Below are 14941 nucleotides of genomic sequence, written 5' to 3' on the forward strand. Positions count from 1 at the left end.
CGCGGGCCTCTCACTGCTGTGGCCTCTCCCGTTGCGGAGCACAGGCTCCGGACGCGCAGGCCCAGCGGCCACGGCTCACGGGCCCAGCTGCTCCGCGGCATGCGGGATCCTCCCGGACCGGGGCACGAACCTGCGCCCCCCTCATCGGCAGGCGGACTCTCAACCACTGCGCCACCAGGGAAGCCCCTAGGCCACTTTTGATGCATGGTCTGTGTGTGTGTGTGTTTTCTTAGAAGCAAGTTTCCCTCTTGGTTTTTTTTTCTTTGAGCTTCATGTCCTAGAGCCAGTGAGCTCCCCTTTGCTGCCCCTCTGTCTCCGCTCCGTGGCAGCAGCCCATCCTGGGGAGCTGTGCCCCTCTCACCACTGCTCTCACTCCTTGAAAGAATAGGCATCTTCACTGAAGCCTCAGAACGCCCGTGTGAGGGGATTGTTTGTAGTAGATGTTTCCATGACACTCGTTTATTTCTTCTGCAAATACAACTGCACTGGGGGAGGGGATGAGATTGGGAAACACGAACACCTTCCAGTTTCCTCCTTGTCCCCTACTGTAGGAATAAGAAGTCCACTTTCCCTGGGTCCCTCCATCCCAGACCCCTACCCTGCTCCCCAAATCCATTTGGCTTCATGCTGCTGAGATGGGGCCAGGCTCCCAGGCGGGTGGGGAGGGGGGAGGAACCTTGTGCTTGAGGAGACAGCCTTTTTAGGAGAAGAAGAACAAACACTTTCACTGCTCAAAGTCGAGATTTCGTGGTGATGAGCAACTATGACCCGCACTGGGGGTGGCAGTGTGCACACGTGTGTTCCCGACGGGGCCCGTGACTCTCCCGCAGCTGAGCCAATGAATCACCCCAAATCCTAGCGACTTTTAGAGGTCATTTTAGTCATCCCCCTGTCTTCGGGCTGGATGGAGCTTAACGCAATCTCACGTTTGGGTGGGAGGGGGTGCGTTGGGGAGAAAAGAGTGGCCGTGTGTGGAAGGGAAGGGGGTGGTGGCGGTAGCGCGTGACCCCTTTGAAAAGATCTCCGGCGAAGGACGTTCCCAGCTTCCCCAGGCCGCCGTTCCCGGGTTTCCCCATCACTGAATCAGCACCGTCCTCCCGGGACGCCTTTTTGCTGGATGGAAACTGGATGCTGGGTTCACTAGGTGGGCGGGGGCGCCGACCCCTCAGACCTGCAGGGTACCCGAGACTCCAGGGTCCCGTTAGCCGACCCGGCAGCCACATTCCCTCCCCCAGAAACTTGCCAGGCGGCGGGAGCAGGGAGCAGAACCGAGTGGAGACGCGGTAGCGCCTTCTCCCCGGCAATGCGCATGATTCTGCGGCTCTGGGCTGGCCACACGTCAACGCACCTTGAATGGGCTCTCCCCCCTCGCCGCGACGGGCAGGCGCCCCAGCCAATTGGGCTCCGGGCTTGCGAGCCGCGCCCAATGGGCGGACGGCGGGGGCGGGCCTGGGTTGGTGCGGCCGGGCTTCTCCTCGGCGCTGGCTGCGCTCCGCTCCGGCTCTAGTGCAGGTGCCGCTGCGCCGGGCGGGAGGCTACGCGCCGAGCCGAGCGGAGCCGCGGAGGGATGGGGAGCGGGCCGCCCGGGCTGCAAGAGCCGCAGGAGCCGCGGGAACACCGGCACGGGGCGTAGGCGGCGCGGGGCACTTTGCGATAGGATGAGGCTCCTGGCTGGCGCGCGGTAGTACTATGATTTGGTATGTGGCCACTTTGATAGCAAGTGTGATCAGCGCCCGAGGTCTTGCGGCTCAAGGTGAGTTGAAGTGCAGCGTCCCTCCCCTGCGCCTCCCGGCGCTCTCGGCCCCGTCCTCCTGCCGAGCCCGCGCCCTCCCGGCGGGCGCGCTCCGAGCACCGCGGGGAGGGCGGGGGCCGAGGCCGCGGCCAGCGGGAAGGGCCTGAGCCCGGGCTGCCGGCGCTCGGGAGAGGACGCCTCGGGCTTCGGTCCACTTCGCCACCCTTGGCCCCAGGGCTTCACAGCTGGTGCCGCGCCCGGTGCCCTTCGCGGGCGCAGCCGCCGCCGCGAGCGCTGGGGAGGCGGCGGCTTTCTGAACTCTGCCGCCGGGGAGTTTGCGGGTCCTCGGGCGGCTGCGGCACGCTGGACCCCGCGCAGGGCCACCGGTCCGCAGGAGAGCCGCTGTGGGGCTTGGCTCCGGCTCGCGTCTCTCCGGACCACACGTCTTGGCAGCTGGAGGTCGGGTCCCCTCGCAGGGCGGGGCGCACGGAGCCCCGCAAGAGGAGAAGAGTTGGTTCCGCGCGGGGTCCCTCGCCGGCTGCGAGGAGCGGCTGCCTTCGGCTGGCCCTGCCCGCGCCCCGCTCTCCGCCGCACCTGAGACTGGCCGGGCAAAAGTTCCCCGGGAGCGCGCCGTAGCCGGGCACAGCTGGCCGGGGGCGAGGGCGGCGGAAGGGGGTCTCCACTGCCGCGTCTCCGGGCGGAGGGAGGTTTTCCTCTTTCCGTTTTTCCGGTCTGAGCTGGAAAGAGGCCAGAGGGAAGCCCGCGCGTTGGGTGATGCGCGCGTGAGCGCGCGGGCTTGTGCTCTGGAGGCGGCAGAGCCACCTGCCCGCCTCTGTGTGACACCCCGGCTCTGGGCCCTTGTATGGAGGTAGGAGCGGAGCCTGGAGGTGCCGGGTCTCTGAGCTCACGGTGCTCAGCGCGCAGACACGACCCGGCTGCGGACAGGTTCCTAGGGCCGGGAGGGATGGCTTCCGGGGAGAGCCGCCCGCAGTGGGCGGGAGCAGGGAGGACCCGCAGCGGGCTACCCCGCGTCCGGCCGCGCTCGCGCAGGAGCGTCCTCTCCTCACCGTGTCTGGGGCTGTGTAGGGGGAAGGGAAGTGATTTGGGAAAGTTTCTGGAATGGAATAGGTCTCCGCGCTGTTTGGGGGGGTGTGAATACAAACAGAGGAAGGCGAAGGGAAGGGTGATTTTGTTAAATGGTGTGTGACCTGGATGGTTTTAAAACTCTCCCTTTGTCAGGTGGGGAAACTGAGGCCAGAGTGACCGCAGAAGCTCGTGGAGTGGGGTGTGAGGTCGTTCGAGCTGCGCTTGAGAACCTGTCTCCAGCCTCAGCCCCCCTCCCTCCCCCCCATTCCCTTGTAGTCTTCCGATACCCGCAGCTTCCTCCCCTCCAGTTTTTGGTATGTTCCTGCTATGGGACTGTGGCTGAAAGCACAAAAGGATGTGCTGGGATCTTTGAATAAAAAAGAGACTCCGAAGGGAGGCTCTGAAATAGCCTCCAAGCCTGAGACTTCAGGGGAGGTGGATGGACTTTTTGCAAGTTTAAATACAGAAGAAAGGCAAATGGGCTTTATTACAGCAGCACACAAAGCGGCTAGACAGAAGGAAGGACTTCCCAGATTGAAGGTTGTTGGTTATGAAGCTTTTGCCTTCTTCTGTCTGAGGTGGCTGGACGTGAACCCCTGCCTGCCACCCCTGTGGGTCTTGGGGATCCTTTTAGCCAAAGGGGCTCTGTGTGTGGAGGTGAAGGACCTAGGTCTAGTCACAGGGCCTGGACTCAAGTCCGGCTCGGCCATTTGCTGGCCTGTGACCTTGGACACGTTGCTTCGCTTCTCTGATTGTCACTTGCCTCACTGGGGGTTAACAGCTTGAGCCTGTAGGGTTTTTGTGAACATTAGCGTTCTGTAGTAAGTAAGTAAGTAAATGATGATGATAGTTTCACTGTCTGGGGCTTCCAGGCCCCCCTCTCAGTTTCTTTCCCTTGAGCCATTCAGGGCATTGGGAGCTGGGAATGCCTTGGGGTAAAGTTCAGATGCTGCCTCTGTCGGGAACCAAGTTTGGTTTCCCAGGCGGACCTTGCCCGGGGAAATGTGGAGGGCTGCTCGGGAATCCTTTGAAAGATCTGCAGAACTGGAGTTTTGTCGGTGGCCAGAGCCTTGTGGGAAGGATGCAGGGAGCCCAGGAGGCAAGCAGCTCATCACGCACAGCCTTCCGGGGGCAGGAGACGGGCCTGTGAGGCTGCTGCCTGCACACTGCCAGCATTCAGATGCCGCTGTGTGAGCTCAGCTGTTCTCCAACTGGCAGAGGTGACTTCCGGGAGATTCCTGAGGGGAGGGACTTTGCGGTGCCAGCCTTAGGGTTTGGCTGAGCAGGAGCTGCTCCAGCAGAGGGGCGAACGGGTTGGGACAGAGGGAGGGATGGGCTTGAGTCACGTGTGTCCGGAGGGCAGTGGAGAGGTTGGGGAGGGTGTGCAGAAGAGCCTGGAAGATGGCTACTAGAGTCTGCATCCCAGACGTTTGCTGAGCAAGCCTGGGGGGAGGACCCGGGCCTTTACCGCCAAGGCTGCCTCCTCCTGTTGACTACAAATCCTGCATGACTCGTGTCCCCAAATGAAGTGGGTTCTGACTTAGATCCTGCTGGTAGCTGGACCAGTGCCCTGTACTCCTGGCCTGGCCCTGACCCTCCTCCCTCCCTTTGGCAGCAAAGGTGGGAGGGAGGAGGTTTAGGCCTGGAGGCTGCTAGTGAGACCCACGGGCAGCCTCTCAGCTGAGCAGGACTTGGCTCAGGACGTGGCCAAGTGGCATGTGTGTGTGTTCCCAGCACACACGCTAGAGGCAGGGGTGTGTCTGGCAGGCTGCACTCAGGAGAAGCTGAGCAGGGGGTGTGTGGGAAGAATCAGCTTTCAGCTGCGGGCCCCAAGATCGGCATGTGCTGGACCTGGAGCTGCCGGGTCCCAGGGCCGGTGGTTTCAGGTTTGAGGCTCTGAGACAGAAAGCTGGGATCTGGTTACCCAAGGAGCAGATGCTGCCTGGCCGGGAGATGCTGAACTCTAGCCTTGCTCTGGCTGCCCTCTGTCCTGGCTCCTGGCCCTGTGCTCTCCTCCCTCAGATCTCCCTTCCTCGGGCCTGGCTGCCACAGCCTTGCTGCGCTGAGGGAGTGAGGGCGGACCTGGGCGCGAGGGGGTGAGGCCCGAGAGGGACGAACTCTCTTCTCTCTGAAAGGCTCCCTGTCCCCCTGCACGTCCCATGCCTCCTCAGGCTGGGCTCGGGTCTCGGGGAGCAGCTCTCTCCTGTCTGCGCCCGAGGATGGGTAAAGCAGCTTGTGTGAGAGTGGATCTGAATTGTGGAAAGAGCTGTCACTGGTGCAAGCTGCTGGAGGTGACTGCACGCGCGTGCGCGCGTGTGTGTGCGCGCATGTGCGTGTGTGCATGCTGTGTGTGCAGCTGTGTGTTTGCGTGTGCACGTGAATGCAGCAGACAGGAGACCCAGAGTCTCTAGGAACGAGGTGGGGCATCGCTCCCGCCTGTGTGTCGACGGCCGGGGGTGGCAGTAAGGCTAGACTTGGAGCAGACGCCTGACTTTCCCTGCCCCCTGCTCCACACCTGAGTGTGGGCAGCCCAGAAGCTCCCAAAGTTGGAGGCTCAGCCCAGGGGCTGGTCGAAGGATGCCTGAACTCCCCGAGAGAAAGCCTCAGTGGGGACACACACGGGCAGAGCCCCGGGGACGCAGAAGACGGGTCTGTCTTGTAAGGTGGGCTCTGGCCTCAGCTGCGCAGTAGCCCAGACTCCTGAGTGCAGAAGGGGCTGGGTGCCTGGGGAGCCGGGCGCACAGGCAGCTTGTAGCCTGGCCCTGCCCATGGGGGTGAGCCCAGCCTGCCCGAGGCAGCTGACCTATTTTTCTTAGGAATATTCCTGCTTTTCTGTTCTTGCGTGAATAAGCAGAAGACTGGTGAGCAGAGTCGGGGCCTTCATGAAGGTTTTGGAGAGCACTTCCTCGTGGGCCAGACTGTGAGCGAGGTCTCAGCCAGCCTGCCTGTCCTCCTGGAAGGGAGGGGACTGGGTGCTGCTCTCAGCCCGCCCCTCTACCCCGCCCCGCCCCTGAGCTCCCTCCTGGTCCAGGCCCGGCCACAGGCTGTGGCAGGTAACTTGCACACACTATACGAGGGGAGCCGCTGTCCTGTTTTCTGGCTTCTGAGTAGGGAGTGCTGACGCTTCACTACGAGCAGACGCGGTCTTCGATCCCCCGCTTACTTGTGTCCACCCGGTGCCTTACCCGAGGGCTCCCTCGGCTCGCGGGCACTTGGACCAGGCCTGCACCTGCCCGGCAGGCGGGCAGGGTGGGTGTCGCTGGGTCTGTCCATGGAGGAGCCGCTGCAAGAGCAGAGTGGAGGGTGGATTGCTGACTGCTTCCTGCCAGTGGCTCCTGGGGAAAGGCTCTTGGGAATACAATCTAGCCCAGAGCAAATTAAGGCGGCTAATAGCGTCGTTGCTGCCTGGGTCAGGAGGGTTAGGGTGGAGAGGCGCCCACGGAGGAGGGGGCCTGCAGATCCTGCCCCTCCCCCAGGGCCTCGAGAGAAAATGGGAAGGTTCCCAGCCAGGGCCAGGCTGGGCTCAACTGACCTTTGACTTGGGGCCTGAAAGTTTGATGGGGAGTGGGGGCCGAAGGGCCGTGAGGACAGCGCCGGGGAGACCGCAGAAGGTGGGGACCTCTCCGAGGATCTGCCCAGGGGTGGGTGGAGGTCCTGGCCCGAGGCCGGCTGTCCTGGTGCCCTCTGGCCCACCTGCCTTCTGGGAAGGACAACCAGGATGCGGCCTGACGTGGACACGGCCGTTCCTCCATCTCACACTTGGCTTTGGGTGATATGTCTGTCCTCCGCTTTCCTCGTGCAAGCCTCTGGCTCTCCACCCCCCAGGTAGGGGGTGGGTGCTGTTCCGGTGGAGCCCGATCACAAGCTCCCTGGAATCTCCTGGAACCCCCTGGCGTATCAGGGAGGGACTGGGGGACTGTTGGGGGCTGTGCCTTTTTTGGACTCAGCAGGGATTATTTTTAGGCTGGCAGATGGAGGTGGTGGCTGGCGCTGGTATTATTAGACAACAGGCCTGTGGTTTGGGAGCCTGGTGCCCGAGGGGGAGGGGGAGGGGGGGTGGGTGGGGGAGGGGAGGCTCCCTGAGGACTTGTACTCACAGAGGAGGAGGCTGGCGCCGCCGCCACACCCAGCCGGAGCTCCCGGGTCCCAGGTGGAGGGGGCTCAGCCCAGTGCCGGCAGCTGCCTTCTGACCCAGGTGCACCCCGCCGTCCTGCTTGAGTCCGGGGCTGCGGAGCTCTGGCTGTGAGAACCTGTCCAGAGTGTGCGGTGTGGAGGCGCTGGCCTGACTCAGCGGAGGGGAGGGGGCTGCTTCTTGGGTGGGTTCAGGAGGGGCCTTCGTCCTTGGTCTCTGGGCCTGTGGCCAGGTGAGCGGGGGCCAAGGGGAGACACGGCAGCTGGAACCTGCTCCGACCTGCTGCCCGGCGGGCGGCTGAGCCAGCCAGGGGGCCCCCAGCCTGCTCACCTGTGAAATAGAGATGGTAGTACGCCTGTCGGCCAGCGCTGTGACCCAGCACGGGCCTGGTATGTCGGAGCAGCCTAGAGGAAGCCGGGTTTGCCTGGTGGCCGGCTCTCCCCGCAGTCAGACCTTCCGGTCCTGGCACCTCTCCTCCCTCAGCCCCACCTGTGGAAGAGCCCCAGCTTGGTGGGGGGCGTGCCAGGCCCTGGATGCCCCGTGGTCCTGTGCTCACGACGGATCCAGTGGCAGCCCTGGACCCAGCTACCCGCCGGGCACCACCTGGCCCAGAGAGCAGCAAGTTTGTCCCCAGTGGGCTTTCGGAAAGGTCAGCCAGACCGCAGGGGCACCGCGTCCTCCTTTGCCCTCTCTGCCCACCAGGGTGTGTCCCCAAGATGCAAATTTGCTCTGCTCCTCGGGGTACAGCTGTGTCCTGCCTTCTCTGAAAGGGGTGTGGGGCATCCAAGACACCTCCCACCCCTGCAGGGTCACCAGCGTCCCTTTGAGGCTCGGGGCCTTGTCCCTCGGCTGCTGCAGGCTTCTGTGGTGGGGAGGGGTCTGGGGCCTCCCCCTCCTGCAGCCCTACCCCTCAGGTCACCACCCATCCCTGTCTTCCCCTCCCCCCTCCTTCCTGCTCCTTTCTGAGCCAGCCAGCCGTGAGCAGCCCGCTGCTCCTGGACTGACGGCCTCCCTTCTGTCCCCTCCTGGCTCTGGGTCCTCTGAAGGCCTGTGTCTCTGTGTCCTAGGCTGAGTCCTGTGTGCCTCTGAGCTCTCTCTGTCTGTCTCTCTCTGTCTCTGTTCGCACCCTGACCATCTGTCTCCATTCTTGCCCCTGGACTCTCTTTCACTCCTTGACTTGGGTCGTGTCCTCCTAGGGTTGAGGTCATCTCTCTCCTCCATCAAGCCCCTCTTCTGTCTCTGCTGCCAGCAATGTTTACTTTTTTTTTTTTGCAGTGAGCTTTTCTGGAGAAAATGTTTTATTAGACATGCTTGGCTCAGAAAGGCTCAGGCTGAGGGGGAAGTGCTCGTGGGTGATGGAGTGAGAGCACACGCTGTGTGTGTGTGTATGTGTGTGTGTGTGGGTGTGGGTGTGTGGGTGTGTGTTGAGGAGATGAGGGAAGCTGATAAATATTTTAGGACTCAGAAAGCCAGGAGGGCTGGTCTGAGCGTGGGAGCTGGGGCAGGGCCTCCCCCACCCCCACCCCGGCCTTCTTCCTGGGAAGCGGGTCTCTTTTGGCTTTGCTCCCCGTCTCTGCACTGCTGGCCTCACCGTGTCCTCTCCCAGCTGCCGGCCGCTGGTGGAAGGGTCCTCGGGAAGAACCGTGGAGGCGGGGCTGAGGCCCCGGTGGGCCTTGGTGGGGTGGGTGCGTAGCCCTGAGTCGAGGCTGGCTGGGGCCGGTGTGGAAGAGGCTGCCTCGCTGCTGCGCGGTGAGAATGAGGCAGCCCAGGTGCAGACCCTCACCCCGCCAGAGCCTCCAGAGCCTTCGCTGTGGGAGGGGGGCAAGCGACCCTGCCCCGTGCCCCAGGCGCTGGGGCCAGAGCCTGGGAAGGAGCCCCTTCTGTGGAGGTCTCTGCCCCCCAGGTGACGGCCCCCGGGAGGAGCCCCCTCCTCTTACCCTGGTTCCTGTATTTCCTCTCTTCTTCTCCTCCAAAGTCTACACACTCACGTGTGCATGCACACACACGCACACACGCGTGCACACGCGCTGCTTTCCCTGCTTGCTCAGGCGGCCTGCTCCGGCGGCCTGCTCCCAGGGTCTCCCTGCAGGGTCCAGGCCAGAGCCTGGGAAGGAGCCCCTTCTGTGGAGGTCTCTGCCCCCCAGGTGACGGCCCCCGGGAGGAGCCCCCTCCTCTTACCCTGGTTCCTGTATTTCCTCTCTTCTTCTCCTCCAAAGTCTACACACTCACGTGTGCATGCACACACACGCACACACGCGTGCACACGCGCTGCTTTCCCTGCTTGCTCAGGCGGCCTGCTCCTTGCCCATCCCTGCAGGGTCCAGGATCAGCCTTTGTGCCCGGGTGCTGTGAGGCGGGCTCTGTCCCCACCTGGTGCCCCTGGGGTGGGGGTGGGGGGTGCCTGCTGCGCTTTCCCTGAGGGGCTGGAATTCAAACTTTGCCTAAAGCAGGGCTGGGAGGGTTGGGAAACCGGCTGGGGCCTCAGGCAGGTGAGGGCAACACTCTGCTCTGCTCCAAAAATACTCTGTGATCTTAGCTCTTTCTCTAGAAAACAGTGATGTCACCGGTAGCCAATCAGCTTCTGGAAGGGTTGCCTCCTCCTTCCGCAATTTGCAGTAGGAGAGGGAGCTGGAGCGGGAGGGAGAAAAGGAGAGACAGACAGAGACACAGACCCAGAGAGATGGAGGCAGAGCGCACCACGGAGACCGGGCAGTGGAAAAGCAAAACCCCTTCCCCGGCACAAGCGAACGGAACCCCACAGTTCCCCCAACACACACACACACACGTCTGACAGAGACATACAAACGGGGAGGCGGGGAGAGACAGGCAGGTAGACAGAATCACCCATGTAGCGGGGAGCTAGAGAGAAAGTGACAGAGACACAGCGAGACAGACGTCGGAGGAGGAGCCAGAGCCAAACCGAGAGTCAGAAAGACACAGAGACACGAAGGAGAGACGGACGAGAGGAGCGGGGCAGGAGCCCCCAGGGCTGGGAGGTGTGGTCAGAATCAGGCCCAGAGGCACGCGGAGGACGGGGGCTGCCCTCCTGGGCGTCCCCGGCTGGGAGCCTCCGCGGAGCAGCTGCTGTCCCTGGTGCTGCCTGGAGGGGCCCAGCCGGGACTGGAGGGTAGGGGCGGCGTGGAAGGGCTGGGTACTGGAGGGAAGGCAGCGGAAAGGGGCCTCTTTTACTTGGAAGGGAGCTGGACAAGGTGCCTTTGGGCTGGAGGTGGGGTTGCAGGCCTCGGGGCGGAGCCTGGGTTAACCGCTTCTCTCTGTGGCTGGGGGTGGGGCTGCTGGGGAGCCTCTCCCGCCTCATCTCCCGTCCCTTCCAGCCCCTTTCGGGAGGGTGGCCGAGCCCTGTCCAGCCGTGCGCCTCGTCCTCTGCCAGAGGTGGGGATGTTCCCCTTAGCTGGCTGAGGTTAGCGGCCCCAGGGTCCCCCTCCTGCGTCCCTAGCCTCCTGCGGTCTTAATGGTGATGCCTGTGGGGCTTCGCAGCCTGATAGGCTTGGGGCGTGGAAACTGGCGGCCTGGAGGCCCCTCCCGCTCCCTCCTCTGCGGCGCGCGAGGCGGACAGGGAGGAGGGGCGGAAAGGCCAGCTCCGGCCCCCGGGGTTTTCCCTCTGGTGATGCCATGAGCAGCCTCTGCTCAGCCTGTTAGGGATTCCCCGCTCCTGCATGGAGCACTCTTGTTTTGTGCTGTGAACATCAGGCTGAGCTGGGGGCGGGGCGTGGGAGGACGGCTGGCTCTGCAGCTCCTGCCAGGCTCCAGTGGGAAGCGTCCTGGTGCAGGAAGACGTCCCATGTTCACCCGCTGCAGCGCCCGGGACACGGTGTCCACAGAGGGGCCAAGGCCCCTCCACCTTCTCAGTGGCCACGCTCCTCAGAGCTGGCGGGGGTGTCATGGGGGAGGGCGCGGCCGGGCTCCACTCTTTGGGGTTGGCAGGGCAGGGGCGGCCTCTGGGGGCCCGGGCAGGATCTCCTTTCACCTCCTTCCCTGTGTCCCCGTGTGGCTGTCCCGATAGGTGCCCACGGCCTGCGAGAGGAGCCCGAGTTTGTGACCGCGAGGGCCGGCGAGAGCGTGGTCCTGCGATGCGACGTGGTCCACCCGGTGACGGGGCAGCCCCCGCCCTATGTCGTCGAGTGGTTCAAGTTCGGGGTGCCCATCCCCATCTTCATCAAGTTTGGCTACTACCCGCCCCATGTGGACCCTGAGTATGCAGGTAAGGCCTTCCCGCCTGGCTCCGGGGCCCCCACACCGTCCCTCCTGCCTGTCTCTCGTGGCCTCTTGTCTTTTCCGACGGGCCTCTTATCTCTGTTTTCCAGTCGCTGTCTCTGCCCTCCCATCCTTTGCACTCTGGTAGGTTTTAATTAAGTGGCGTGAGGAGAGGGACACGGAGGTGGGGCAGACACAGAGCTTCCTGCACAGCCCCGCTGGGCCGCAGGGCCCGAGGCCGGAGGAGGAGAAGGGAGGCCAGGAGCCCGATGTGTGGGAGAGGAGTCCGGGGGGAGGGCGGCTGGCTCGGCAGGAGCTGCTGCGTCAGAGCCATGGCGGCCGCGGGGTTTGCTCTGTCTGGCTTTGCCCACTCCCTCCCTCTGGCTCTGAAGTTGGGGCCTCTTCCTGTCCTGAGTGTGAGGACGTGTCTGGGCGCCTGCTCTACTCGCTGCCTCATCCTCCGGCCTCCCTCCTCCCTCCTCCTGGCCCTAGTGCTGTCTTGCTCTGCAATGACTCCTGCCAGCGGTGGCCTCACTGAGTCACTGTCAGGGCCTGCCCACCAGGGAGGAGGGTGTGGGGCGGTGTGAGTGAGGGGCGTGTGTGCCTGTGCGAGGGTTGCATGTGGGCGTGTGTGTGTGTGTGCGTGCATGTCTGAGTGTATGTACGCATGCGCGTGTGTTGGGGTTTAAAGGAAGAGAGGAAACTGATGGGACACAGCTTTTACCTTTACCTCTGATTTCTGAGGTCTGCATTGCATTTTTCTCAGCTTCTATTTTTCTCTGTTCCTCTCCCTCCTCCTGTGTCTATGTCTCTCTGGCCCTGGTTGGTTTTGACTGTCTGGTTTGTAGGCAGATTGCCATTACCGAGGAGACGAGGAAAGCACAGGAGGTCGTGACACTGGGGCGAGGAGTAGGCCTGAGTGGAGAGTGAGCGGAGGGGGGGACCCCGAGGGCTGCTCTGGGGAAGGGAACGGAGTTAGGGAGGGTGGCTCGGGTCTTTGCTCGCCTGCCAGCCGCTCCTCATTCTCGGGCTACAGGCCCTGCGGCCAAGCTCGGAACCTGGGCTCTGGCTGGATGAACGCTCTGCTCTCTGGCCTCCGCGACAGGACTAGAAGGGGACGCCGGCACCCTGTCCCCAGCGGCCTCTCCTCTGCCCCCCATAGGAGTGCTGGGCAGACAGGGTGCTGGGCGTGGCAGCCACGGGGACCTGCTGGGGCGGTGTCCCGCTCCTCTTCTTCTGGGCTCTCTGGCCCCCTTCCCGCCAGCTCCGTATCCCTTCTGGCTTTCCTTGGCCCCAAGAGAACAGGAAGTTGTAGGGAACTCAGGCTTTCTCGGTGCAGCTGGTGGGCAGCGAGGCTGGGGCTCTCGGGGCCGCCCTACTCTGGGCCTGCCTGGCGGCGGGCTGGGGTCACAAGGGTGCTCTGCGCGGCCCTGACCCACTTTGTCCCCTCTTCACAGGCCGCGCGAGCCTCCACGACAAGGCGTCCCTGCGGCTGGAGCAGGTGCGCGCCGAGGACCAGGGCTGGTACGAGTGCAAGGTGCTCCTGCTGGACCAGCAATACGACACCTTCTACAACGGCAGCTGGGTGCACCTCACCATCCACGGTGCGTGAGTGCGCGCACGTGGGCCGGTGCTTGGTGCGTGCCTGCGTGCAGGCATGTGAGTGTGTGCGTGCGTGCGAGTGAGCGGGTAGACGTGCGTGGTGCGTGCTTGCGTGAGCGTGCGCGCAGGCGTGTGAGCGTGCGTGCGTGCCTGCGTGAGAGCCTGCGTATGTGGTGCGTGCGTGTGCGCCTCCTCTCCACGCCCCCGGTTTGGGGTCCTCAGGCCCCTTGCTCGTCATGGACCCCCTGGGGGCCGTGGGTGCAGAGGCCTGGCAGCTCCTGGCACCCGTTTGCCGCGGGCGGGGTCGTCAGAGCCCAGCGCAGGGAGGTGGAAACCGGCCTGCGAAACCGGTAGGGTTGAGGATCTGCGGGGCGGACTCGGGAGCAGCCGCAGGAAGACCCTCTCCGGGCATCTCCCCGTTACAGCCTTCCTTTCGTCCATTCGCCTCAGTAACCGTTCGGCGCCAGTCTCTACGCTGGATGATTGGCAGCAGCAGAGCAAACCCAGGGCCGGGCGGGGATCCTGCTGCTCCCGGTCCGGAGGGTAGCCTTCTGATGCCCGCGGGTACTTAGCGCCACAGGCCTCGTGCTGTGCCGTGCTTCCCAGGGGGCCGGGGTTTCCCTGGACCGAGGGTCCCCTGTGCCCTTGGGAGCCCTCCCTTGGGAGGGGACATTCCGGAGGAGCCAGGGGGCGCCGGGACCGGGAGAAAGTGGAAGGAGAGGTGGTCCCCACGGTGGAGGGGAGCAGGGTTTTTGCTTTGATTTGTTTTTCTGACCATAAGTTACTCTTGCTTCAGTTTATGAGCCGACGTGTTCAGCCGCCGCGTGTTGCAGACGCTGCGCTGGTTATTGAGGTGTCAACAGTGCGTGTGCTTTGGACGCGCCCACCACTGCTTGTGTCTTTCTGGGTGTGATGTCTGTGACCCTGGGTGCCGCGGTCGGGAGAGAGCAGTGGGCGCTTGCCTGGGTTGCAAGTTTCTGTGAGCCTCGAGGGTCCCTGCCTCGTGGGGTCGGGTCAGGCCATGCTCCTTCCGCCTTGAAAACCCATCCAGGGCCCTGGAAGAACAGAGTATTTTAGCCAGAGCACTGGTCTCTGGAAAGCAAACTTAGGGACGGTGGCCCTGGGTCAGTGGTCCGGGCTGCCTGAGCCCCTGGATGCAGGCAGCTCCTGCTGGTCAGTCCCCAGAGACCGATTGGAGGCTAATTTTAAATCTTGGTTGGGCTGTCCCCACCACCCGCGAGTTTTTGAGTCATCCCTTTTCGATGACAGCTGTTGTGTGCCCAGAATGAAAACTCGGCTTAATATTAGCCCAAGCAAAACATAATTAGGAAGGTAAACCTGCTGCTGACAGCGTCACTGACGAGCACCGAGCCAAGAGCCCCACGCTGCTTGCTTTCTCGTGCCCTTTCCCGAGGCGGGCCGACGCCTCCTGCAGCCCCAGCTCCTCCCCTCACATCACTGCTGGGTCCGGTCCAGCGAGCAGAGAAGCAGGCATGCGCAGACACTCCGAGCCGGGACGCAGAGCTTCGTCTGGAGTCGTGTGTCAGAGCTCGGGCTCCGTCTGCACCAGGGGGAGTTCATGGCTGGGAATTCCTCATTGCTCGGATGGACCGGCACGGAACGCGGCCCGATGAGAGTCGGCTTATTTCACGAACCCACCGCGTTAGCTGTCTGATCCCTGGCACCCATATCACTTCTCTGAGCTTCCCTTTTGTGTTTCCAAGAACAGAGCCTGTTTGTTGGGCTGTTGTGAAGATCAAGGGAAACGCTGTGGGTGAAGATGTCTGGCACCGCGACTGGAAGGTTGGCTGCGCGGGGTCCTTGTGTGCAGGATGCTGGTTATCCTCCTCCTTAAGGGAGAAAAAGATGAAGTCGGGTAGCACAGGAGGCGCCTCAGGCTGGGAGAGGTGGCCTGTGGTGGTCGGAGAGCCCTTGGGAATACACCCATGATCACCCATTCAGCGCACATTTCTGAACATCCACTTGGCAGGCTATGGGGAAACGCAGTTGGAGTGACCCAGACCCAGCTCTGAAGGACATGTCAAGAGGCAGTCATGTCCAGAGAGAATTGCAGTATGGGCTTTGGGAACGTGAGGGGTGGAGGGCTTCTCTGAGGCAAGGAGCCCTGGGCAGAGATCCTTCGGGGAGGAGGAGGCTGTCAGCTGTGGGGGCAGGAG

The 14941-nt window shown here is 63.3% G+C and overlaps 1 protein-coding gene and 1 long non-coding RNA gene across 16 annotated transcripts in view; one reads left to right on the forward strand and one right to left on the reverse strand.

Moving 5' to 3' along the window:
• Positions 1-1497: 1497 nt before the first annotated feature.
• The window catches only part of IGSF9B (immunoglobulin superfamily member 9B), a 61640-nt gene continuing 48196 nt past the window's right edge, over positions 1498-14941 (forward strand). For all 15 annotated transcript variants that reach the window (XR_003683511.1, XR_003683509.1, XR_003683510.2 and 12 more), the window contains exons 1-3: positions 1498-1753; positions 10972-11169; positions 12620-12766. Coding sequence is in view for 11 of the 15 variants with exons in the window: in XM_028500888.2 (XP_028356689.1) it covers positions 1690-1753; positions 10972-11169; positions 12620-12766 (409 nt within the window). In the remaining 4 variants the exon portion in view is untranslated. The remainder of the gene's footprint in view (positions 1754-10971; positions 11170-12619; positions 12767-14941) is intronic.
• Positions 3256-9017, reverse strand: LOC129392868 (uncharacterized). The gene is made up of 3 exons (XR_008619561.1): positions 8888-9017; positions 8542-8692; positions 3256-7280 (listed from the first exon to the last, which is right to left on the reverse strand). It is a non-coding gene; the product is annotated as an uncharacterized lncRNA (long non-coding RNA).

Source organism: Physeter macrocephalus, chromosome 16, assembly GCF_002837175.3.
Source record: "Physeter macrocephalus isolate SW-GA chromosome 16, ASM283717v5, whole genome shotgun sequence".
NCBI lineage: Eukaryota > Metazoa > Chordata > Mammalia > Artiodactyla > Physeteridae > Physeter > Physeter macrocephalus.